The sequence below is a fragment of the Lithobates pipiens genome, unplaced genomic scaffold (assembly GCF_037356315.1).
Source record: "Lithobates pipiens isolate NorthernLeopardFrog02 unplaced genomic scaffold, aLitPip1_a1.2 Scaffold_23, whole genome shotgun sequence".
In the NCBI taxonomy this organism is placed as follows: Eukaryota; Metazoa; Chordata; class Amphibia; order Anura; family Ranidae; genus Lithobates; species Lithobates pipiens.
This window is the reverse complement of record NW_027507785.1, coordinates 280403869-280430654: the sequence shown is the minus strand read 5'-3', so window position 1 is coordinate 280430654 and position 26786 is coordinate 280403869. Positions and strand designations below refer to the sequence as shown.

At 41.2% G+C, this 26786-nt stretch overlaps 1 protein-coding gene across 1 annotated transcript in view; it reads left to right on the top strand.

Moving 5' to 3' along the window:
- The window catches only part of ZFYVE9 (zinc finger FYVE-type containing 9), a 134298-nt gene that overhangs the window by 91698 nt on the left and 15814 nt on the right, over positions 1-26786 (top strand). Inside the window, exons 11-17 of the mRNA XM_077453333.1 lie at positions 3434-3516; positions 7315-7419; positions 9355-9505; positions 15368-15448; positions 17596-17758; positions 18073-18178; positions 25070-25246. Of these exons, the coding sequence (XP_077309459.1) occupies positions 3434-3516; positions 7315-7419; positions 9355-9505; positions 15368-15448; positions 17596-17758; positions 18073-18178; positions 25070-25246 (866 nt within the window). The remainder of the gene's footprint in view (positions 1-3433; positions 3517-7314; positions 7420-9354; positions 9506-15367; positions 15449-17595; positions 17759-18072; positions 18179-25069; positions 25247-26786) is intronic.

Genomic DNA, 26786 nt, shown 5'->3' with positions numbered 1-26786 from the left:
CTCCCCACACATTTATTTCCTTGAGTTGTGCTACACATATCCATAATGCTCTGTAAGTAGGCACTGCTGTGTCACACATTTGACAGATCCTGCCTTCTAAACTACAGAGCTGCTGAGAGGAGGAGATTCTGGAGACAAAGTCAGCACAGGAATCACTGCTTGTAGGCAGCAAGGTAACATTGGTTATGTCGTCCTTTAAAATGGAACTTAAACAGCAGATGAGAATCTGCAAAGCATGCAGGCAATCCAGGAATTGGCGAAAAGAGATAGTCAGCAGACAGGCAGCACTCACAACATGAAAGGAAATTTTTCAAGTAAGCGTCTATTGGAAAGTCATTAATAATGATTATTTATATTGCTATTACAATGTTAATGTTGTAAAATGAAAGGCTGTGCTGTGATCATTGAACCCCTTTGAGGCCATTTACATGTCCTATAAGGTCCTGCAGCAAGAATCGGCTGAGTCGCCTGTCCTTAGCTGCATGTAATTGCTGGATATGTGGATACATGCAGACAGCCACAGCGCCTATTAGCCTGTCATTGCTTTGTACATGCTTCTGTGTCGCAGCTGTCTGTAACCACCTATGATTGAAGCCGCAAGAATCCGCTGATGCCTACTGCAGGAATCTGCTTTCCCGACGTTATGTAATGTTTAAATGTGGCCTGGATAGATGGATACAATTACAGTTCTGTAGCACAATGTTTGCATGTAGTTATAATGGTACTTGTGTTATATTTATTATTGGTTTTGGATTATATGGGGTCTCCTACATTTCCATGCATTTTGAAAACATACGCAAATTTTACCCCTTATCAATTTTAAAAATAAGCTATTGGCTTTTTATTTATTTATTTATTTATTTTTTTAAATACAGTGCCTTGCAAAAGTATTTACCCCCCTTGGCTTTTTACCTATTTTGTTACATTACAGCCTTTAGTTCAATGTTTTTTTTAATCTGCATTACATGTGATGGATCAGAACACAATAGTCTAAGTTGGTGAAGTAAAATTAGAAAAATATGTACATAAAACACTTTTTCAGAAATAAGAAACTGATAATTGGCATGTGTGTCTGTATTCACCCCCTTTGTTATGAAGCCCATAAAAAGATCTGGTGCAACCAATTATTTTCAGAAGTCACATAATTAGTGAAATGATGTCCACCTGTGTGCAATCTAAGTTTCACATGATCTGTCATTACATATACACACCTTTTTTGAAAGGCCCCAGAGGCTGCAACACCTAAGCAAGAGGCACCGCTAACCAAACACTGCCATGAAGACCAACAAACTCTCCAAACAAGTAAGGGACAATGTCGTTTAGAAGTACAAGTCAGGGTTAGGTTATAAAAGAATATCCAAATCTTTGCAGATCTTTAGGAGCACCATCAAATCTATCATAACCAAATGGAAAGAACATGGCACAACAGCAAACTGCCACACAACAAAACTCGCAGACCGGGCAAGAGGGCATTAATCAGAGAGGCAGCACAGAGACTTTTTGGGCATCAAAGAAAACGCTATGTCTGACGCAAACCTAATCGAACACCATCCCCACAGTGAAACATGCTGTGGAGATGTTTATCAGCAGTCGGGACTGGGAAACTGGTCAGAGTTAAGGGAAAGATGGTGCTAAATACAGGGATATTCTTGAGCAAAACCTGTACCACCCTGTGTGTGGTTTGAGGCTAGGACGGAGGTTCACCTTCCAGCAGGACAATGACCCAAAACACACTGCTAAAAAAAACACTTGAGTGGTTTAACAGGAAACATATAAATATGTTGGAATGGCCTAGTCAAAGCCCAGAACTCAATCCAATCAATCCTGTGGTCAGACTTAAAGATTGCTGTTCATAAGTGCAAACCATCCAACTTGAAGGAGCTGGAGCAGTTTTGCAAGGAGGAATGGGTAGAGATCCCAGTGGCAAGATGTGGCAAGCTCATAGAGACTTATCCAAAGCGACTTGTAGCTGTGATAGCTGCAAAAGGTGGCTCTACAAGGTATTGACTTTAGGGGGTGAATAGTTATGCACATTGACCTTTTCTGTTATTTTGTCCTATTTGTTGTTTGCTTGACAATAAAAAAAAAAAAAAAAAAAATCTTCAAAGATGTGGGCATGTTCTGTAAACGAAATGATGCAAATCCTTAACAATCCATGCTAATTCCAGGTTGTGCGGCAACAAAACATGCCAAGGGGGGGAATACTTTTGCAAGGCACTGTATGTTAACATAACCTGCTTATTGTAGTAAGTAAATGCTTTCTGTATGGTCACTTTTTTTTGTTTCGGAACTCCCTAAAATGCTGTGTAAGATTGGAAGTAGTCATTTCTCAGTAGATGTAGGTGATTAAGCGCAGAGCTTTAAAAGAGTAATTAATGTTGTTCTGAGCGAAAGTCAGCAACCTAAACTGTATTGATCAAAGTCTGGTATGTTTTTTTTTTTTTTTTTTTGGGGGGTTTTTTAATTTATTTTTACTTTGTTACAGGTAAAAGTCTGGAACATTTAGGCACTTTATTGTAGTTATGATCAGTAAGAAACTGTAGGAACAGGCTTTCACCTTTTTAAACTTTGCTGGCTGTTTTCCATCTCAGTGTTTAAGTTGCTAGTGTTTCAAAGCAGCCATCAGTGAATGATTAAGCCACGTTTACACAGGCATACTACAGTGTACACTCGCACAAGGGTTGTTTTTGCCCATATGGGGGTGCACAGGTGTTGCATGCATCCCCATGTAGGCAATCCCATTCATATTAGTTGAGACACTGGGGCTGCACAAACACTGCTGCTCCCAGTTTGACAGCCATAACTAATTCTTTAAAGTCATTGATTTGTATGTGTTTTTTTTGTTGTTTTTTTTTCTCCTCTTTCCCTCAGGTGTTTTTTTTTTTTGTTTTGTTTTGTTTTTACATTCTGCTTAAAAATTTGTAAATCAGTACTGCTTGGACCTTGAAGATGGGGACATACCCCGAAAGCTTGTCCTGAAAAATTGTATGTTAGTGCAAATAAAAAAAGTATCACGGACAGTACTCCATTTTCACAGCCATAACTAAAACTGGAGCGTGCAAAATCTGGCGCAGCTCTGCATAGAAACCAATCTACTTCCAGGATTTTTTTTTTTTTGTCAATACTTAATTGAACAAACTGAAGTTAGAAGCTGATTGGCTACCATGCACAGCTGGGCCAGATTTTGCACACTCCAGTTTTAGTAAATAAACCCCACTGTCAGTTTTGAGAGCCGTGCACCCACATGGTTGTCAGCTTGGGATCAGCAGCTCTGGAGCCACTGCGTCCCATTTGACATGAATGGGACTGCCTACATGGGAATGCACAGAGCAGCTGTGTGAACGAGGCTTAGGCACTCTTATATTGCTTAGTATAATTAGAATCATTACCAGACAGGGTGTGTCCTTATAGATTGTCTTCTGTTTCCACTTAGTGTATCCATGTCCGCTGTTCAGTGTCAGATTCAGAAAGCCTTTGTTTGGAGAGACCGGCCACACAATCATCAATGTCCTGGCTGTGAGTGTCCACACACTAGTCTGTCTTCAGCCTGAAGTAATATGACATCCACCTCTGTTTTTCTTTTCTCCAACACTTTTTGCTCTCACCTAATTTCCTTTTACTGGTACACTGACCCTGCATACAGAGGGATTGTTGCATGTCATTTGTGATTCCAACACTAGCAGTTTCTGGATTGGCAGTATACAGGATATAAATGGGTACAGCAGAGAAAACTGGGAGACGTGCTTTGCATTAAGACTCATCTCCATGATTTTACGCTAAAACCTGTCTGTTGGAAGCTGTCATTGTCTGACTTACAAGCTGCATATTAATTCCTCAGCTCACTTGGTAGACCGTTCACTGCCTTGAAATGAACATGCAATTTTGTGAGTCGGACAAGGGCTGCCCTAATCACAAATGTATTTAGTGTGATATGATTTATTTTAGTTTGCTGCGTGCCCCCAATTTTCGTGAGATGCAAGCCTTACTTTAGGTCTTTATTGTGTTTGAGGCTGTTATAGTCTCTTCCCCATAATTGTTGCATGTAGTGTATATTTAATAAGTAATGGTGCCAACCAAGGTTTGTGCTAACATTTAGAAAAAGCTGCCTCTTTTACAGGTGAACTAATCACCCATTGACATGTGAAATAAAGTAAATAAAAAGGACGGCGCTAATTCATCATGTCAAGAGAAAGGAAGAAGTCCACATAACCTCATAGGAAGTGTTCAATATCATGAAATAAGTGATATTGGAAGTCTGTGCTTCACCATCACTCGTGTGAGAAGGAAAAACTCACCAAACGGCAATTTTCTAGATCAACAATTGCATAGATATCACATAAATTAAAGGGTGAGCAACATCAGAGAGGGATGGTCCGTGGCTTGTTTTGAGCATCTTATGCAGACAGAGTTAAATAACATTACACAATATAGGCTGTGCAGGTTTGCCAATAGTATAGCCCAAAAATTGCACTTACATTCGTTGGTGCTATAGGTTAGCACTGGCATGTACAGCTCAGTAGTAGGGAAAAAACACGCAGTTTCCCTGACTCTCTGCGTGCGTTCCACCACTCAAGGGACAGGAACTAGGAGTACCAGAAGTGACATCATTGCGAAAGAACGTGCAGCCTCAATGCATTTCGTGGTCTCATGTCTTCAGGAAGCTTGCTCTCCACCATTTTATTGTAGCCTTACATATCTGGAAGGGACAAGGCAGAAAGCGGTCTCATTGGTTGCACTCATCATGTGTCCCTTTATATTAAAAATCTCCAAAATATGGTTTTAAGCTTTAATTAGTTACATAACAGATGTGTAACAATTAGCGCTGTCCTTTTTATAATTGTTGCATGACTCTCATACCAGCTAGATACTATGAACGTTGATTTATTTTTTAATGTTTGGCTACTTTTACACTGCTCCGTTGTAAAAACGCTGTAAAAAAATAAAAAAAATAAAATTTTAACACAAAAATGCACCGAAACACAACCACGGGTGCGTATTTTGCTTGAACTTGTAGTACTGCTTACTGCTCAAAGCAAAAAAAGAAGATATATATTGTCCCGCTGGTGCTCAGGAATAGGGTCCTGGCATGATATATCACTATCCATTAGTGTGTTGTATGCTTTGAATAATCACCGATCTCCTCTTCGAGTCATATGACTAAGCCCCAGTTGGTGGGGTGAAACATGTCAGAGGATGTGGCTTGTGAAGTAATATAAGGCTGTGGCCATCTCACACATGTTAATAACATAGACTGGACTATGAGAGTGGTTATTTTTCTAAGCACACTACGCAGATGCATTTTTTGTGTGCTTTTACAGAATTTTCCATGCATTTCAGTATGGGAGGTACGTTTTTTGGTGCGTTCATTTTTTTCCACACCAAAAATGCAGCAAGCAGCACTTTGAAAAATGCAATGGACCTGCACCTGACCAGTGTGAAGAGTTCCATGGGATTTAACGGTCATGCGTTTTTCTTCCACTTTTTTTTTTTTTTAACGCAAAAATGGAAGAAAAACTGATCAGTGTGAAAGCAGCCTAAAATAATCCTTTCTGTCTTTTTACTGTTTTTCATTTCTTTTTCCTTCAGTCTTTTGTTCTACAATGTCTCTCATATTCCACATTCATCCAACACTTTTTTCCACTTGCAAAGAAAAGAAACCTGTTGCATAGGTATTGATGAACATCCCCAGCACTCCTTGGCGCTGGGTGCTTGCTCCTATAAGGCTCATCTACGCCTCTTAATAGCAACAAAGAAAAAAAGCAATGCATAGATGTTTACCACATTGACTTCTGCTGTTCTGGTGTCTGTTTGGAGTGTGTGTGTTCTTCCTATATTTCTTCAGGTTTTTGCTTAGATGCTTTTAGTTTTTCAACCAGTCCAAAACATAATACTAAGTTGGCATAAAAGCTTTGGTGGTCTGCTTAGCATCAGCACCAGGTAGAATTATAAAATATACGGCCAAAAAAATCCAGATTGTTGCCTCCTTTATTTTCTCCTCTGTGCTTCACACAGAAAACCATTTACATCAGTTCTGGCATGTGAAAGCACTTAATAAATGTAAAGACCCCACCCCCAACAGTCATACACACACATTAAGAACAAGTAGGATTGAAGAGTTAAGAGAAGTATGGGATTTAGAGAAAAAAAATGTATACTCACCTAGGTGCTTCCTTGCTTGGCGTGGTCAGTTTCCTTTGATCTGATGCTGCATCTGTCCTCCGCCAGCTCTGAACTGAGAGCTGAGCGATCAAAGACCCCTGATTTCTCAGTTTTCAGCATTCTGTGAGCAGAGAACTGGGGACTTCAGTCACCGGCTCTCTGCTCTGCCCCTCCAGTACTCAATGGAGCGCTGAGCTGTGGAGGGGATGGGAGAGGCTGGCTCAGCCTCTTGGCGGATTGCTGAGAGGCTGAGCCAGCTTTCGGTCTAAGTGTCTGGGTGGATCCCAAACATATTGTTGGGATCTCTGCAGAGCTTGGACCGGCTCTGTGACTTCAGTCGACAATGGGCTTCAGCCCGCTGTCGGCAAAATGAACTGCACTGCCGTGATCCATAGGAAAAGTACAGCCAATGTACTTCTCCTTGAACTTGGCATTGGTTGAGGAAACACATGCATCTGGGGGATACCTAAACAAATATGGGAAGAACACACACACACACTCCATGTAGACACCAGCACTCACCATGGCATATACATGCAAGATGAAAAAAAGGTCTCCTGAGGTAGCAATAATTTGTAATTGAATTATAAAATCTCTATGTACAGCCAGGATTATATTCCTTTAATTCTTCCACCTTGCTTATCCTCTTTCCATTCTGCCTTTAAACCTAGTGCGTATGGGCCTAAGTGTGCAGGCCATTGGTCTTCACTTGTTCCCCAGCTCTTCTCTATTGTGTATAATGTTTGCTGACCTCTTGTCCGAGGGAAGGTCGAAAAAGCAAATGGGTCGGCAGTCCTTTGGCATAGTATTATTGAAACCTTTTCAGATCTTTATTTTTCTTGCGCCTGAGGACTTTATTTAGCCTTTAAACCCAAGACCATCAGACTCTGAGACCCTATAGCGTGGATAACTGTTTCTAGTCAGGTGCATTTATTAACCCTGCAGTAATTTATATTTGGAGCTCAGCTTAGACTACTATTATCATGAAACTATTTTGATATGATTTCTTGTTAAAAAAAAGTAAGTTCTGTAGGATTTGAGGCTTTAAATATAAAAATATGAATTTATATTTATAAATCTAGATTAGAATGCTTTATCAAGAATACATGGCATCCCTTTCCCCTCTCACTCTCTGCTTGTATTTTTCACATGAAGGATTTCCGCAACTACCAGTACACTCTGCCGGTGGTTCAAGGCTTGGTGGTGGATATGGAAGTCAGAAAAACCAGCATTAAAATTCCCAGCAATCGATACAATGAGGTATTTGTTCTTGTAATAGCTATACAGTTCTAGAAAAAAAAAAGATACTTTTCCTGCCTTTTCAACCTGCCATTGGTTAGGGTTTTTTATTCTTTTAAGGCTAACTCCACCTTTAAGACTAAGTTACAAGTCATGCCACTATTTAGGGTATAACATGGTGCCAAACGTTTTTTTCTCCTCGTAGTTGTCATGTTTTTAAATCGGTGCGGCTCTGCCTGGCTTCACAACCATGTCACAGAGATCTGCATATTGATAAAATAGTCCCGTCTGCCAGTTGAAGTACTTGTAGTTCTCAATGGAACACAAGCGCAGTGATCACTACTCTTAGTACAATGATACCTCCTCCAGCTCTCTAGCTAAATGTCAGTATCTTGGTAGAGAGAGAGCTGGAGGATAAGTCAGTAGGAACCTAGCATTGCACCTGCAATCCCACTGATTGCAGTTGCAAACACTTAACAGGCTCATTTGCGAAAAATAGTAAACTCCATTTTCTTTCTTTTTTGCTGCAAACGTGGCTCTAGGAATCCCATGCAAGCTGTACAGCAGGGGTGGCAACCTTTTGAAGAGCAGGGGCCACTTAAGTGATTTGGTAAACGGTTGTAGGCCACACTGAAATTAAATGGTTCAGGAATTAGATTTAATTTTTGAATAGCATAATGAGTATTTTCAACCGCAAACAGGATCATTATTTTCCTTAAGACCAATCAATGTTTACCCACTGTTTATTCACAATTTTTTTTTTTTAAAGCAGATCCCCATTAATCCCAGTCTTGCGCTCAGGTGTGACCAGCTGAACCAGTGTTGCAGGCTTCACTATATCAGAGTTTTTGCAGCCATCCCTTAAATTGCCAGAACAAGGACTGTAGACAATCTAAACAAAAAACAGACCAGGAATGACATGCCCTAGTACAGTGATGGCGAACCTTGGCACCCCAGATGTTTTGAAACTACATATCCCATGATGCTCAGCTACACTTCAGAGTGCATGGGCATCATGGGAAATGTAGTTCCAAAACATCTGGGGTGCCAAGGTTTGCCATCACTGCCCTAGTATAATAATAAATGTGTTTAAATGATAAAATGACACATAATTCTCTCACATGCTCCCAAAATGACACCAAGCTCATCACACAACTTTGAGAATCAACCTTCAGAATCCCTGTATGGAAGCCACTAGATGTAATCCACTCAGCTAAAGGCTCCTCTTCCTGTGTCTGTGTGTTAGGAAGCAAAGAAGAGCGGGGAGCTGGTGGCAATAGCACCTTGTGTGTGACAGCTGCTGGGATAATGGAGGACTGGCAATCATTCGATAGAGCGACGTGTACCCAAAGGAGGCTGTGTGGGTTGCCATGGGTTTGAGGTCGTGGGCCACATCAGATGGGTCCATGGGTCATGGGTTGAGCATGATTGCTGTACAGGGTCATAAGGAATAATAAGGAATAATATGAAGACACTACCTTACATATGTTTTAGGTCAGATCATGCTCTGTTTGTTGCATTGTAAGAGTGTGTTGCTTTTATCTCTAGATGGGAGTTTATAAATAAAGAACATTTTTAAAACCTGTTCATTCTTTTCAGTTTATGTTCGTCATTTACTGGAGGCTCAAATAAAAAAAAAAAAAAATATAAAAAGAAAAGGGGTTCTGTATATTCTAGTATATATGAGGGCTTTGATATGTTTTAGTCTTCAGTGATCATGGAGGTCAAGGATGGGCAGACAAAACCTCATTATGTTCTTGAGGTAAATCACAGTCTCGCTGAAAGGCATTGTGTTCTCTACTTTTTTTTTATAGCTATATTCTATGTTTTATTCCTATGGATGCTGTGTTGTACAGATTATGATTAGGACATGCTGGTATTGTTTCGGTCAGCTCCGTGGTTATCATGCTGCTTTTCTCCATTCCGTTTTCTGTACTCGTTTTACTTGATTTGTAGATGATGAAAGCCATGAATAAATCTAATGAGCACGTCCTGGCTGGAGGCACATGCTTCAATCAGAAGGCTGACTCTCACCTGGTGTGTGTGCAGAATGATGACGGCAATTACCAGACGCAAGCCATCAGTATCCACAAGCAACCGCGTAAAGGTGAGGACAGTTGTATCTTCCTCGTGTGGATACTGACGATAAATAGCCTCTAGTAATTGTAGAATTGGTGATTAATGTCTATTAACATATTATTGAATGCTTTAAAAGAGATTTACCACTTTGATATAAAGTTAAAAGCCTTTGTTGCAATCTGGGTGGTTCTTCTTGCTCTGGGCCCTGGACCTCTTTGTGTAGCTCAGTTTCTGTTCAGAAATACTTTGCTTTTAGTGGGCATTTAAACTAGAGCAACCTCCAAACCTAAAGACATTTGAGCTACTCTGAAATTTCTTTCAGCCTCTGCAATGCTGTTTTGCAGCCTAATAGGTGAATAAATTCCGAGTAGGGAGAGTCAAGTAGAATGCACTGAGGTGTAGATTGTGGCTTTTATTTTCCAGCTGATATCCATATAAATAGCTTTAGTTATATCTAAATGTAGTTGAATTTTTTTAACAGGCTTCGCTGTCAAAGTATTTACCAATTTTTGTAAAGTCAGTCTTTAGTCTCGAAATCCAGTCACTAGTGATCAACCGATTATCGGTGCGGCCGATATTCACTTTTTCAGAAGTATCGGTCTAAAAACTGACATTACCGATATTGCTTCAAGGGGTTTGCTTTATTGTAATAACAACCAATGCGGCTCAGCAGCCACTCGGCTGTTATTACAAGCAGCAGGCGGTGTGTGGTTTCCCCGCCCCCCCTCCTGCCGCTCACCTGGGCTCTCCTGTCCCACCAGGAAGCCCAAGCAACCCCTTGGAATGTCTGCTGGCTGGCTGAAGACCCGAACAAAGCCGATGCTTCATTTTGGGTCTCGGCTCTAGTAATCTGGAAACGACTTCATGACATCACTTCCGGATTACTGGCATCTTAAAGTCGCTAGTTTAAAAAAAAAAAAAAGTATTCAGAAATGCGGATATTGACGTTTTGAATACTTTCAAGTGCAGAGGAGGGGCTTGGAGTCTTTTAGCTTTTAGACCCCCAATCTCTCCATAAAGAGTACCTGTCAATGCCTATTACTGTCACAAGGGATGTTTACATTTGTTGTGACAGCAATAACGGTGATAAAAAAGCAAAAAAAAAAATGTAAAAGGAAGGTGAAATTCTTATTTTTTTAAATGTACAAAATATCGGCAAATAATATTGGCTATGGGCAGGAGAGGTGGCCGAAATATCGATATTGTATCGGCACCGAAAAAACGATATTGGTCGATCCCTACCAGGCACCCCTGCCAGAACGCATAGGGAGGTTTTCTTTTTTCTTTTTACACTGATCTTAAAGTGGTTGTAAACCCGAGAAAAGAAAAAAACCCCCAAAAAACAAACTCAGTAAGACAAAGGCATAATGAGCTTGTATGCATCGCATACTATACGAAATACTTACTTTAGATCAAAGCTGTTACGCACACAGCTATGACCGGCTACATGACTCCCGGCATTCTTTCCAGGTTCGCGGGCTATGGCACTGTGATTGGCCTGGAGCTGTGATAAAGTCACTCCCACGCATATGCGCGGGAGCCGCCGGTCACAACATGGTTGCTGAAGAAATGGCATGAGTGGCCCATTTCTTCAGGGCGCATGAGCCAATGATGTCGGCACAGGAGTATATGGTAAATATCTCCTAAAATGTGCAGGTTAAGGAGATATTTACAGTACTTACAGGTAAGCCATATTATAGGCTTACCTGTAGATACAAGTGGTGTAACAGGGTTTACAACCCTTTTAAAGGCATTGTACACTTCCAAATGTTTTTTGTTGTTTTAACAAAGTATTAGTGTAGTTATATTCCTTGTGTCGTTTGCCTTACCTTGTAACGATGGGATCCCGTGTTGTGGCTGTAGTTTGCAGTGTCATGGTGGATTGATTCCCCAGTGTCCATGCATTAACCTACCTAGCTTTTCCCTATTCGCTAAAGGGACAGGAATCTTTCGGGTCATTAACCATGTCTCACCTTCACAAATATGGGATTGCTAATTATGATGAAAGACTGTATGGTGATCTTTCTTTTAATTGCTCTGCCTGCTTTGGTCTGATCTAATTAACTCTCACCTGAAGAGCACTAGACTGAGAGGCCCAGGGATTGTCGGATATGTCGTTTCTTCACAGGATGTGTACATTCTTATGCAGGCCATACATGGTCGAATTTCAAACTAATTTTCTTTTCAGAATCAGAAAGTTCGTTTTTTTTTCTGAGCCGATGGTGCCACCATTGATTTTCGAAATTCGGCTGACCAAGCCTTCAATTTCACCTCATGTTGCTACAGAAAAGAATTTTCGTGGCCGGGAATCTTCTTTTCTCTCCGTAAATGTTCTTTTCTTATTACATTTCTCGCACGATTCTCCCATCATTGATTAGAAAATCGTTTGTTTAAAAAAAAAAAATTTCCAACATGTCTGATTCCTCAAATTTCATTTTCACACGAAAATCGGCTGTTGCTGCAGCCCACTAATGGTGCGAAATTCATACGAGAATTCTTAGATACGATTTTCGAAATTCGAACCTTGTATGGCCGGCATTAGGCCCCTTTCACACAGGTGCTCTGATCGGGTCACAGTGTGCGGAGACGGACCTGTCATCCGCCTGCTCGATGGGGACCAGCGGATCGACCCCCCCCGCTGAGCAAGTGGAATCTGTATAACGGACAAGCCCGTGTGAAAGGACCCTTAGACCACAGACCGAGGCCATTCATTAACCTGTGCTCTGCCGCATGCCTCATGTTTTGCCTCATGTTTGTACACAATAGGAAACTTCTGACACCGGAATGTGATTATTTACAATACCATAGGATAGGCACATGGACCAACAAATGAAAATAAATGATCAATGCAGGTGAAAAACACAGGGTGCAGGTAGGATGGATTAAAATGCCACTAACCACTTCCTACCGGGAGGCCATCCTGTTTTGGATTCCAGACAAGTTTCTGTTCGAATTATCTGCACCTGGTCTAATTTCAAATGTCCATGCATGCATGTTTAGAAGAAACACACTGACAAAAGCTGTTCAGTGAAAAACTTCCTTTATTGCTCTGAGCATATAGCTTCCTTTATAGTAAAGAATGAGTCGTCATTTGCAAAGTAGCATCACAGCTGCAATCCGTGCTGTCAACTGAGGATTGGATGAACCCTTATCTAAGGCTCTCCTGACCAGTTTCATCCAGGTTTTCTGCTGATGTGAAGGCTTGTGGACTCCTGGACTCACTCCGATGGGAGGGGGTCTCTAGTTACCTCATTGAGTAAGGAATTCAGCATTTATATGTACATAATAGAAAATAGTCATTTTAGCAAAGCATTAATCTATCCATAACAATCCTGTGACATCCTGGACTTTAAGTGGCGATATCTGAATGATGCCGCAGGCATCATTCTGATATCTTTTTTTCAGCAGGCATTCCCTGCAATGTAAAAGTCATCATAGCGGCTGTTTAGCCGCCTAATTGCTTTTACAGGCGGCGGGATGGGACATCACAACGTCACTTCCGGTGCCAGCAGATGTGAACGCTGCAGTTTTTTTTTTTGCTTGTAAGCTTAACCACTTGCCGACCGCTGCATGACGATGTACGTCAGAATGGCACAGGTGGGTAAATGTACGTACCTGTATGCCCCCCGTCATTGCAGGCTAGCAGGTGCGAGCCGTGGGAGCGTGCAAGCAGGTCCCGCGGACTCCATGTCCACCGGTGACCTGCGATTGTGGCAAGGAGAGACAGAACGGGGAGATGCTTATGTAAAAAAGGTATTTCCCTGTTTTGCCTAGTGACATGATAGGGATCTACTGCTCCCTGTCATCGGGAGCAGTGATCTGTCATATTCTAGTTGGCCCATCCCAACCACTTGATCGCCCCCCTAGTGTTTAACCCCCTTTCCTGCCAGTGACATTTATACAGTAATCGGTGGCTATTTTTAGCTCTGATTGCTGTATAAATGTCAGTGGTCCAAAAATAGTGTAAAAAATATCCGATGTGTCCGCCACAATGTCGCAATCCCAATAAAAATCGCTGATCACTGCCATTACTAATAAAAAAAAATTATCAAAAAAATGCTATAATTCTATCCCCTATTTTGTAGATGCTATAACTTTTGTGAAAACCAATCAATATAAGCTTATTGCAATTTTTTTTTTTTTTTACCAAACATATGTAGAAGAATACATATCGGCCTAAACTGAGGAAGAATTTTTTTTTTTTTTTTTTTTTTATATTTTTTGGGGGATATTTATTATAGCAAAAAGTTAAAACTATTGCTTTTTTTTTTCAAAATTGTTGTTCTTTTTTTGTTTATAGCTCAAAAAATAAAAACCACAGAGGTGATCAAATACCAACAAAAGAAAGCTCTATTTATGGAAAAAAAAGGATGTCAATTTTGTTTGGGTGCAACGCCGCACAGCCGTGTCAGTTAAATTGACGCAGTGCCGTATTGCAAAAAATGGCCTGGTCATTAAGGGGGCAAATTCTTCTGGAGCTGAAGTGGTTAAGATGTTGTGTTTTTTTTTTTTTTTTTGATCCCATAAAAGTGATAACAAAAAATGTAAAGGAAATGTGTAAAGATAAAAAAATGTTTTAAACAATAATAATAATTTTTTTTTTTAAAGTGCCCCCATCCCCTTGTGCTCCCACGCAGAAGCAAATGCATACGTAGGTTGCACCCGCATATGTAAACGGCATTTAAACCACACATGAGCTATCGATGCGAACGTTAGAGCGAGAGCAATAATGCTAAAGAAATACCTCCTCTAACTCTAAACAGGTTACCTGCAATTTTTTTTTTTAAACGTAGCCTATGGAGATTTTTAAGTACCAAAGTTTGGCACCATTCCACTGTGCGCAGTTTTAAAGTGTGACATGTTAAGTATCTATTTACGTGCCATAACATCATCTTTCACTTTATAACAAAAAATTGGGTTAACTTTAGTGGGTTTTAGTTTAATTTGTGAAAGTGTTGTTGTTTTTTATTTGCGTTTGAAAAATTTCTGCGCAAATACCATGTGGCACAAAAAATTACAACTGCCATTTTATTCTCTAGGGTCTCTGCTAAAAATAAAAATATAATTTTTGGGGGTTTAAGTCATTTTCTAGCAAAAAAAACACAGGTTTTTACATATATGAGGGAAATGCCAGAATTGGCACAGATGGCAAGTAGTTAAATGATAGTTTGTGCCCCATCCTGTGATTGGATAACAAGGAGACGACACACAGATGAGGTCATCACTCTGCTCCCTCTTCCTTGAGGCTGGGCTCACACTATAACATGCAGAATCCGTTGCATCTCAATTCTCCACTTCAGGTCCAATTTCAGCATGAATTTTTGGCTGAATTTGGACCTGAAATAGACCAAAGACGCACAGGACTCCTGTGCAAATCGTGACCGACTCTCCATAGAGAGCTGCTCACAATCTCCTGCTATGCGAATTGGATGCAGAGAGACCGGCATCCAATTCGCACAGCCTGAAACATACTTCAGTTGTTGACAGTTTTGTGTAAAGCAGTAGAACTTTGATTAGTTCAGGGTGCTTATGGTGCCTCTCTGTGTGATTGCTGCTGTGCAAAAGATTTTAGGACACTGATGGGACAGATTCAAGTGTGCATGTCAGACCTCTGTCAAGATATATTTGCTGCTTTTTTTTATTGCTGCACAACTGATTGTGTTTTTTTCTTTTTTTGCCTGGAGTTCTGCTTTAAGTTGAAAACCTCCTGGATTAAATAATACAAAGAACAGTTCTCTACAGTAACTAAAGGCAATTATTTGGTAGCCATCTGTCATCTACTGTATATGCATACATGCTTTCAATAGCTGAATTCTTATTTTTATGACTACTGCACCCCCCCCCCCCCCAAGCTTGTAATAATCTTCTGACTTCTTCTGTGTTGCTTCAGTGACTGGTGCCAGTTTCTTTGTCTTCAGTGGAGCCCTGAAGCCTTCATCTGGGTTCCTAGCCAAGTCCAGCATTGTAGAAGGTAGGTGCTTTTAATGCGATAATGAAACATGTGACTAAAATACTTTACAGCCCGTACATTTCCACCAACAGCCCGAGCTCATTGACTCCATGCCAGCTTTTAGAGAGGACCAGTGGCTTCCTGAATTATTGCAACCCCCTCCCCCCTCCTTTACAATGCTTTTAAACTGAAGTTCATCTCAAACTGGACCTATATTCAGAGTTCACTGCAAGCTATGTCAACAGTCGCCAAGATAAATAGAATGCAATAGAAGTGCTGAATGCCTTACATTTCTGGACAATAATGTGGCCATGGCTCCCTTCTGTGACAGTTATACAGTCAAAAGTTTTAGCATTTAGCATGTGATCCCTGCCAAAAAAGTGTGCCTTTAGAAAAGATCAGGATTTTAATCTAAATGTTGGATCACATGACCAGCATAGATGGGAGCCCTGAACTGCAGTTTATTTTAAGAAAGGTATTGGGCCCCTTTGATACAGTATATGTGTTTAAACAGGGGACTGCAAATGAGGGTATAGGGGTGGAGAGGATAAGAGGCACTTAAGATGCTCAAATTCATTAGAAGTCCAATAATCAGTTGTGATGTATCAAATTGGGTGTAAAATATTTTAATAAGTTTTTTCTATTGTGCATTGTGCAGTTGACTGCCTTGTTGTACAGAAGGACTGTTAAGTCCTACAGCCTCTTGTAGCTGTGTAGTGCAATCACCATCAACTATTAGGAGCAAAAATGCATCCCTATCGGTTTTGGAACAAGATTGTTGATTTTTAGACCCAGTTGTGCAAATCACCAACTATCCATCCCTCAGTACTGCTTGGTTGATGATTAAAACAAGTTTTTTTTTTTTGTTTACTCTGTACCTACTATATGTAAAAGACTGTTCTGTCTGAGTGTCTAAGGCCGGTCATAGATGGAGCAAATTTCTTTCCTGCAACCATGGATTGCAGGAAAGAAATTTGATTCCCCAGAGAGTGTTAACAGGGGAATCCCTCCCGCCGATCGATCATCTTGGTTACATTCACTCTGCCCATACATGGTTTAAATCTCAGCCGAACTAAACCGCCTGAGGTTCAAACAGTCTATGGCTGGCTTTTAGCTCTATCCAGGTATGTGTGCACCTTTTTCATATGTTAATAGGCATTGAGCTAAAGCAGGCTGCTCATTTTGAACGGGTCTTTAATGAGTGTCAATGCAATAAAAAAATTGACCTGCACTATTTAAGGCCAGTGCAGTACACCACAAGCTATAGTGCATTTACACCTGTGTGTTGTGGTACATTGAAGCTGGAGGGCATTTGTTTATATTGACATGTATGTTGAATTGTCCTTCAAAATAAACTGATTAGTCAGGTTAGAAAACCAAACCTTACTGTTTTTCCCTAATAGCCTGCTTGCTCTCCTTTACCCTCATGTAAATTTCCTAGGTTAGCAGAGCTGACCTTGCAGTTTTATGTAGTGTTTGCAAGATTTACTGTCCACTAATGTCTGTATTCCTTCCTGCTGCTTTAAAAGCCCAGTAGATTGAGGTGGTGATTGCATGCATGGAATTGCTTGATGTCGGGGAAAATTTCAGTCGGGGTGGAATCTCACATGGAAATCTGATCATACTACAGCTTGTTGTCAAATTTCAAAACCATGGGCATTAATATGGAGATGTTCCCCCTCCCCGTCTCCTTTTTTGTGGTTTTAACAGCCTGTTGTGTTCTAGGAAGGCTCTCCACAAGATTATGGAGTTTGTCTGTTAGAATTTGGATCTATTCAGCCAAAAGAGCAATTTTGAGGTTAAGGTCCTAATGTTGGGAAAAAGACCTGGCTAGCAGTCTTCTTCATTTTCTTGCAAAGGTGTCCAGTAGGTTTGAGGTTAGAGCTTTGTGCAGGTCCACTTAAGCTCCCCCATGCCAAACTCATCAATGTATTTGTGCACAGGGGCACAGTCATGGGGTTATATCAAAAGGCCTTTTCAAAACTATTACCACAAGGTTGGACATGTACACTTGTTTTAGCTCTGCGGGAGTGCCCACTATCAGGTGGCAAATGTTCGTTAAAAGCGTATTCTGAGAAGTACCGCATGTTTTTGACCTCTTTATTTCGAAATCATGCCATCTCTTGGGTTCCTATACTCATCTTTTGTATCTTTATCTGGTGGGTCAGATGGGGTGATGGTCCAGATTACAGCAGAAAGCATGGATGCCCTGAGACAAGCTTTGCGAGAAATGAAGGATTACACAATCACATGCGGGAAGGCAGATGCCGAGGAGAACCAGGAACATGTCTACGTGCAGTGGGTGGAGGATGACAAGAACTTCAATAAAGGGTAAACTTGCATTTAAAAATAAGCTTCAGGAGTTGAACCATCTGAAAAAAAAATGTTGTTGTCCTATGCAATAAAACATTTTTATGTGGGTAGAATTTGCTAATTCTTTTTTTCACTGAGCCTTAAATTTGTTTTCCTCTTTCCATTTTTCAACACACAATTATGTTTTTAATTAAGGCATTGAGCCAAGAGTAAAAATTAACTCCACTTGCAGTTCTCCCTTTAGACATGCATGAAGTGACTTTGTTTTATTGTTTTATTTTTGTCTGTTTTAGTTTGAGACTAGTATACAGAAAATGCTCTATTTTTTGCAGAGTTATCAGTCCTATTGATGGGAAATCCTTGGAATCTGTCACCAGCGTCAAAATATCCCACGGCTCAGAGTATAAAGCAAATGGGAAGATTATTCGCTGGATAGAGGTAGGAATTATCACACGTTGGGGTGAAGAGGACCCTGGCTCTACATTATAAAGTCACGTTTGTTATATTCTAACACATAATCTAAAATGAAGGTGGAATTTTGTTGCTATGAGTGACAATAGATTACTTCTTCACCCAGTCATTTTCAAGGGTTTGGAGTCTTGATTGCCCAGGATACTTTTACTTTTGCACATGTGCATGTGAGTTACATCATACCAACACAAAATTATGCTTAACCACTCAAGGACCAAGCCTCTTTTTGAGAATTGGTGTTTACAAGTTAAAATCTTTTTTTTTTTTTTTTTTTTGCTAGAAAAATTACTTAGAACCCCCAAACTTTATATATATTTTTTCAGACACCCTAGAGAATAAAATGGTTGTCGTTGCAATACCTTGTCACACCGTATTTGGTCTCCCAAGCACAATGAATACTCGTCTTATTTTTTAATAAAAAAAATAAAAAAAAAAAATCAGTAAAGTTAGCCCAATTTTTTTTTTTAATATTGTGAAAGATAATGCTACGCCGCGTAAATTGATACCCAGCATGTCACACTTCCAAAGTGCGCCCTCTCGTGGAATGGCGACAGACTTTGACCCTTAAAAATCTCCATAGGGGACGTTTAAAAATTTCTTCAGGTTAACAATTTTGACTTACAGAAGAGATCTAGTGCTAGTCTGTCTTTTTTTTTTTAAAAAGTTTGGGTCACTTTTATTCCAATTACAAGAAATGTAAACATACCTTGTAATAGAAAAAAAGCATGTCAGAACCTCTTTAACTGCTTGGCGCCTGCCCACTGTCAAATGACGGCGGGGCGGTGCGACTCTTGTTCTGGGACGCCGTCATATGACGGCGTCCTAGAACGGGCACTCTCGCACGGCGATCGCTGCCACATTGTGTTGCTAGGACACGGCGCGACCCCGATCTCTGTAAACACGGCTCTTTAACCATGTGATCGGCTGTGTCCAATCACAGCCGGTCGCATGTAAACAAGGAAGTGGCGGTAATTGGCTCTCCTCGCCTCACACTGATAGTGTGTGGCGAGGACAACCGATCAGCGGCATCTCCACATAGGGGGACATCTAGGAATGTAATCGGGGCACTGATCGTCAGTGCCCTGATAACAGTATAGCAATACAGTGTCACCATACACTGCTCACCATGGCAGCAATCAGTGCCCATTAGCGATGCCAGTCAGTGCTGCCCATAACTGCTGTCAATCAATGCCCATCAGTACCACCTATCCAGGCCTCCTATTAGTGCCCACCATTGGAGCCCATCAGTGCCACCTAGCAGTGCCCATCAGTGCCACCTAGCAGTGCCCATCAGTGCGGCATATTAGTGCCTCCTCATAATTGCCACCTCATCAGTGCCCATAAGTGCCACCTCATCAGTCCCCATAAGTGCCACCTCATCAATGCCCACCAGTTCAGCCACAACAACGGTGTTCCCCTTCAAACAACCACCGTATAATTACGGCTGGCGGGTCAGCAAGTGGTTAAAATGGAAGTTCACACAAAAATTTTAATTCCGCTTTTCGGAACCCCCCCCCCCCCTCCGGTGTCACATTTGACACCGTTCAGGGGGAGGGGGGGTGCAGATACCTGTCTAAGACAGGTATTTGCACCCACTTCCGGGCATAGACTCCCACGGGAGTGTATGCCTCTTCCCGTCCCACCGTGCTGTCTGCTGGGACACACACAGGTCCCAGAGACAGCACGGACTATTTAGATTGTGCTGCGTGACTCGCACATGTGCAGTAGGGAACCGGGAAGTGAAGCCGCAAAGCTTCATTTCCTGATTCCCATAGCGAAGATGGCAGCGGCAGCATCCGAGGACCGAGGGACGTTTCGGTCTCGGGTGCCGACATCACTGGACCCTGGGACAGATGTCCCTACTTTTAAAAGTCAGCAGCTGCAGTATTTGTGGCCTCGACGTGTTGACGCCATCACGTGACAGGAACTATTGGGCGCTCGTTTTGCCAGCCGGCATTTAACGCTGTTTTTATCTGTCTTGCGTGTGAGTATGTTTTCTATGGTTTAATAAAACGCTATTTATGTGGATTTACGCTATGGGAGTTTTTTTCATCCATATTTTATGAGTGATCCCGCCATTGGAGGTCGTTTGAAAGGGGTTTGTTGCTGTTCCAGTCCGATGGTCTCTTAGGAGTTCTAATGATATGTGCTATGAGCTGAGATTCCTTTTCAGTCTGGTAAGCGCGCATTCAGATTGCTAATTAGCACAGTGGTGGTGAAGGAAGCCTATACTCTATACAGAATCTCGCTGGAGAAATATCCCTAACCCAATGGACTGTTGCACTTTCTTATTTCCTTTCTTTTGAGAGCACTTTATTGGGCACATTTATTTATATAATTTCATTGATGGTTGCACGTTTCTCTTTTTAAGCACTATATTGAGTTTATTAACGTTTTTATTTATTTATTTTTTGATTTATTTATTCATCTGATATTTCACAATGAATTTATCTATTTATTTATCTGATATTTAATATTTATTTATATGCTATTTCCCAGTGAAACTGATAAGCACTGCATTTGTATTAATTACATATATATGTTATCACTGTTTTCTGTTTTTTATCAATTTATTATAATAGTCACATATAGTGGCTGAATTTGGTTGGAGATTCTAGGTTTAATCACGTGCTAGGAATAATTAATTTGTGGGAGAGCGCGGTTATATTTTTTTTTATTTTATGTGCAGTACCTGTAGCTGCTGACTTTTAAAAAAATATTTTTTCGCGGGTTTCCTGCTTTAAACTGTACACTGAGCTGCTCATGTGTAGGTCAATGTACACTTTGAAATACAAATGCTAACAAACTTCTAAGTGTTAACTGCAGAATGTGCACCTACTGTTTGATGTGATTGCAAGGAGTTTTCAGTTCCCTGGCTGTACTAAACTATAAATACAGTGCTCAGCATAAATTAGTACACTCCAACAGATTTGTCAGAAAACCTTTCCTTTCAGAATCAACATTTTCTATGGGAAACTTTACTACAAAATACTCACTGCGGGCTATCGATTGCAACCAATATTTGTTAATAACAAATGCATTTATGACAATGTTGCAAAAATGAATACACCCCAATGAAAGTCTTAGGAGCAAAGCTATATTTTAGACAACAAAATCCTAATTAGCAAGAATTCAACTACAGGTGAGTCTAATTATTCATTAAACAGGTGTCCAGCAAACAGTTGATTATAAAAGGGCGTTACTTAAAGCGGGATTCCACCCTAAATTGGAACCTCCGCTGATCGGAACCCCCCCCCCCCCTCCGGTGTCACAATTGACACCTTTCAGGGGGGAGGGGGGTGGAGATACCTGTCCAAGACAGGTATTTTCACCCACTTCCGGGCATAGACTCCCACGGGAGTCTACGCCATTTCCTGCCCTGCCGCGCTGTCTGCTGGGACACACACGGGTCCCAGTGACAGCGCAGAGATTTCCCATTGCGCGGTGCGGCTCGCGCATGCGCAGTAGGGAACCGGGAAGTAAAGCCGATTCGCTTCACTTCCTGATTCCCTCACCTAGAATGGCGGCGGCAGCAGCCGAGGCACGAGCGGTCGATCGGCCTCGGCTGCCGGCATCGCTGGAACCCGGGACAGGTGAGTGTCCATTTATTAAAAGTCAGCAGCTGTAGTATTTATAGCTGCTGGCTTTTAATATTTTTTTTTGGGCGGAATCCCTCTTTAACAAAGAAAACCCCTTCCCATTTCATGCTGTCAGCAATGGCACCACATGGAAGAGAAATGTCACAAGACCTGAGAAACACAAGAAAGGTGGTGGCTACAAGTTGATCAGCAAAGGTTTACTTATCAGTCAGAATACTTTAGCAAAAGTGATACAAAAATGTAACAAACATTGAACTGCATCCATCTCACAGAGACGTCCAGGCCGTCCACAGAAGACCTCGACAGGAGTGTCTTCTGATGAAAAAGGTTTGAAGAAAAACACCATGCAAGTTAACTGCAGTTAGCGAAAGAAGTAGAAAGCCAAACTGGGGTGATTGTTTCTTGTGACACAATATGGTGTACACTGCAGAGGAATGGCATGCATGGAGGTCATCCACCAAGGAAGCTTCTCCTAAAGTCCATGCACAAAAAACCCACCTAGAATTTGCCAGGGCTAATACTGAAAAAGAAGACTACTGGGACTTTGTACTCCAGAGTGATGAGACCAAGATAAATGTTTTTGGAACTGATGGCTTCAAAATTGTATTTTGAATTGTATTCAAAATTTCGTTTATGGTATCGTGAATACTGTACTGATGAGTGCTGCTCTATATTGAAAGAGAAGATGCTACCATCACTCCCTGCCCTTGGTTGTCTTTACATTTTTTAACATGACAAAGATCCAAAACACACATCTAAGGCCACTGTTGCATTTCTGAAGGAGAACAGGGTTAAAGTGATTTAGTAGCCAAGTATGTCTCCTGATCTAAACCCAATTGAACACCTATGGGGAATTCTGAAGAGAGAAGTTGAACATCACTCTCCATCCAGCCTCTAAAAGAGGTCGTTCTTGAAGAATGGAAAAAGAGAGATGTTACAATATGTTGCCAACTTGTTCATTCCATGCTTAGAAGACTTGGTGTTGTCCTTACAAATTACGGAGGTCATACAAAATGCTAAATGTATTCGTTTTTGTTGTGGTGTGTATTCATTTTTGCATCAACTCATTTGAGTAAAACTGAAGATTTTGTGATCCAAGTTATATTATTAGCCATACTTTCATGTAATGAGCTAAACAAATGTTCTATATAATTCAGTTTTGTCAAAATGTTGGAAATTGTTCTTGAGTTCATTGAGATATTGATTAAAATCTTACTTTGCAAAAGAGGTCTACTCATTTATGCTGAGTACTGTATGTCCCTATATAGAGGTCGACCGATATATCGGCCGGCCGATATATCGGCTGATATTTGCCGTTTTTTAAATAATCGGCATCGGCCGATTGTTCTGATAAAAAGCCGATTCTACAGCGGGACTTTGAAATGACTTCTGTAAGAAGTCAGTGTGAGTTGCCTGAGTCGTCATAGCAACACTTTCCTCCTCTCTGGGCAGACTGCCAAGAAAAGAACTAAATGATACAATGTTTACACTGAATGAATGAATGAAGTCATCTCAGTGTGTAGAAGTTCTCAGTTTAACCATTTAAAGACTAAATCTTTTCTGACACTTGTTGCTTACAAGTAAAAATCCTGTATTTTCTGCCAGAAAATCACTTAGACCCCCCCAAAAATTATATATATTTTTTTAGCAGAGATCCTAGGGAATAAAATAACGGTTGTTGCAATATTTTATGTCACACGGCATTTGCACAGAGGTCTTTCAAATGCATTTTTTGGGGAAAAAAAATACACCCATTTAAAATATAAAAATAAAATAAAAACAGTAAAGTTAGCCCATTTTTTTTTTTTTTGTCCAAAAGTTTTGACTACCCGTTTTTATTTAATATATAGTTTTTTTTTTTTTTAATCTAGATCATACATACAACTAAACTGATTGGAGGTTTGTTTTGTTTAATAAATGTTTAAGTGTAAGAAATTTTCTGTATCACTTATGAAGGCTGCTTTCACACTGGAGCGAGCAGGCGTTGATGGTAAAACGCAAGTTTTAGCGGCTCTTTACCATCATTTTAGCGGTGCTATTTGGCTGCTAGTGGGGCACATATAACCCAGCTAGCGGCCAAGGAAGAGGTTAAATGCGCCCATGAAGCACCGCTGCCAAATCGCATTGCATGCGCTTCGGCAGTGGTGCCCATTCATATCAATGGGCAGGAGTGGTGGAGGAGCGGTATACACCACTCCAAACGTGCTGCTTGCAGGACTTTTTTTTAAGATCCTGCCAGCGCATCGCCTCCGTGTGAAAGCACTCTGTCTTTCACACAGACTGCAGGGGAGCCATTTTGCAGGCACTTTACAGGCGCTATTTTTAGCCCAAAAGCGCCTTAAAAAATGCCCCAGTGGGAAAGGTGTGTTAGATCAAGGGGGATTAAAAATAAATAAGTAAAATAAAATCTGCCTAACATATCGGCCCAAAAAAATCGGCATCATATATCGGCTATCGGCCGCCATGATTTCTAAATATCGGCATCGGCATCGGCCAGAGAAAAACCCATATCGGTCGACCTCTATCCCTATATGGTAAGGTCTATTCTCCTAGCCTCTTTCCTTACACTCCACCTTCAAACAAAATCAAGAGTGAAAAAATACTTTTCCTTTTCCTTCTGCTTTCTGGTGCTGGCCCAGTGAACAATACTGGGAAATAAACTCCTTGTACCTTGATTATCAATATTGCTCAATGTAAAGTTAGCGTAAAGGGTTGGAGGGCTGCTGTAAGCAAAGCCTTCTTTTAAAGTGGTGTTGCCACTAAAAAATAAAAAATAGTTTAAAATTCTTAAAAAAAAAAAAAAATTTTTTTTTTTTTTTTACTAACCTCTAAATGCCTTTTCCTAGGGGGTCCCTCGTAGTCTGCATTCTTCATTGCCCGTGCTGGTGACATCACTTCCCCTCGCGCCGCACAGTCATCTGGGATCTGTCACATGTCCCAGATGACTGTGTGGCGTATCATGGCGCCCTGCGCTGCTCGCGCTTGCGCAGTGGGTGCCGGCTGTGAAGCCACAGCCGGGTGCCCACAGTAAGAATGACGGCACCGCGAGCGGAGTGGGGAACAAGGGGAGGCTTCGTTCCCCCGCATCGCTGGACCCTGGGACAGGTAAGTGTCCGATTATTAAAAGTCAGCAGCTGCAGTATTTGTAGTGCTGACTTTTAATTTCTTTTTTTTTTTTTTAAGGGGGCACCCCACTTTAAGGGAGTGATATTACTTTTCTGATATTTATGTTTAGAATTTTTTTTTTTTTTTTTATTAGGTATTTTTCCTGGAAAGTGAGGAGCAACAGAGCGGCCTTAGTGACCCTGCTGACCATAGCAGATTAACCGAGAATGTGGCCAAAGCCTTTTGTCTGGCACTATGTCCACATTTGAAACTCCTTAAAGAAGATGGAATGACGAGACTGGGACTGCGGGTCACTCTGGACTCTGATCAGGTGAACTTTCTTTTGTTCTTTGCAAATGTGTAAAAAGCTAAAGTCCCAGCTGGTATAAAGGCTACTCCTTTGTTGTCCAATCACAGGCTGGGGGCAGGGAGGTGAACTGGCTCTTTTTCATCTATAGAGTTGCACAGGAAATCTTCAACTTTTGGTTTATACTGCCACCTACAGGAGGATTGGACACTGGCAAAAAACTGTAGACTTGTCAAGGGTATAACCCCTTCTACTACCAGCATGCCTGAGTTTTTTGCTTGTGTCCTACAAGGATGGGTGTTTTTTCTTCAGCTTTTATTGATCTAGCAATTTGTTTCCTCCCTTTTTTTTTTGTGATCAAGAGTTACCTACACCACTGCTAGAGGCTCCCCCTCCACTTTGCAGCTATTCAACACAGTCATCCTCAGCCTGGTTTTTGGACCTTATTGCATATGGACCCCGCTGGACTGGACAGTGCAGGGTTAGTCTGGAAGTGACCTTAAGGCACTGGGTTCAGCGAGGGATGCTTTCCAGGCTCCAAGAGTGTTTATTCTGGATGTCCGACAAGGGATAATGCCTCTTCAGATCAGCCCCAGATATTCTCATCAAGGATGTTACTGCAGTTAAGAGAACCCATCCTCCCCAGTAGAAGATGCCTAAGAAGTGGACTATAAAGGTATCATCCTCCTGGCTTCAAAAAACATTTTTTTTTGTTTCTCTACCTCTCAACTTCATTGTCAAGGTCTCAAGCCTATATCTCTATCCACTTAAAAAAACATGACATTCCAAGTCTGCAAGAGCCTCAAATAAGCCTTCTTGGACATAAAGGTGGACCTCCACTTTCCAGAGTAGGGGGACCTTTGTTGACCTTTGCAGAAGCTTGTGCATTTTGCATTACAGATGTTTGGGTGCAGAAGATGGTGTTCCAGGGCTGCAAACTTGAGTTTTGTTCCCTTTCCCCTCCTCATTTCCTCCCTTGAAACCTTCCTATGTCTCATCGCAGACTTGACAGATCTATGCCATGCTCTCTTGGGCCTTCTGGAACAAGGTGTAATAGCTCATGTCCCACTTTTAGACCAGTTCCAGGAGGTTTGCTCCAACCTTAAATGTCTATATTTGGGTTCACAAATTCCATATAAAATCAACCAGATCTGTCTTTTCCTCCCTTCATCAGAGAGACTGTGGCTTTTGTGGACATTAAGGATGCTTACTTACATGTCCCCATCTTTCCAGCACACCAGTGTTTTTCTGAGGTCTGCTATCGGTCCACTGCACTGCCAGTTTGTGTGGCTTTGGAACTTGACCTATCTTTGGCACCTTGAGTGTTTACTAAGGTGTCGAGTCCAGTTTTGGCCTTGTTGCTCCTGCGGCATCCCCATTGTGTGATACTTTTTGGTGAATTCTGAACCTCCAGAAATCAGCGCTGGAATCAACTCATTGCTTGAAGCATCCGGGTCTTATCCCAGACACGTCTTCGGCTAGAGTAGAGAGTTTGTTCTCCAGGAGAAGCTTCAGGCTCTCCAGTCTTAAGTTCAAACACGTCAATCCAGAAGCTGTCTGGCTC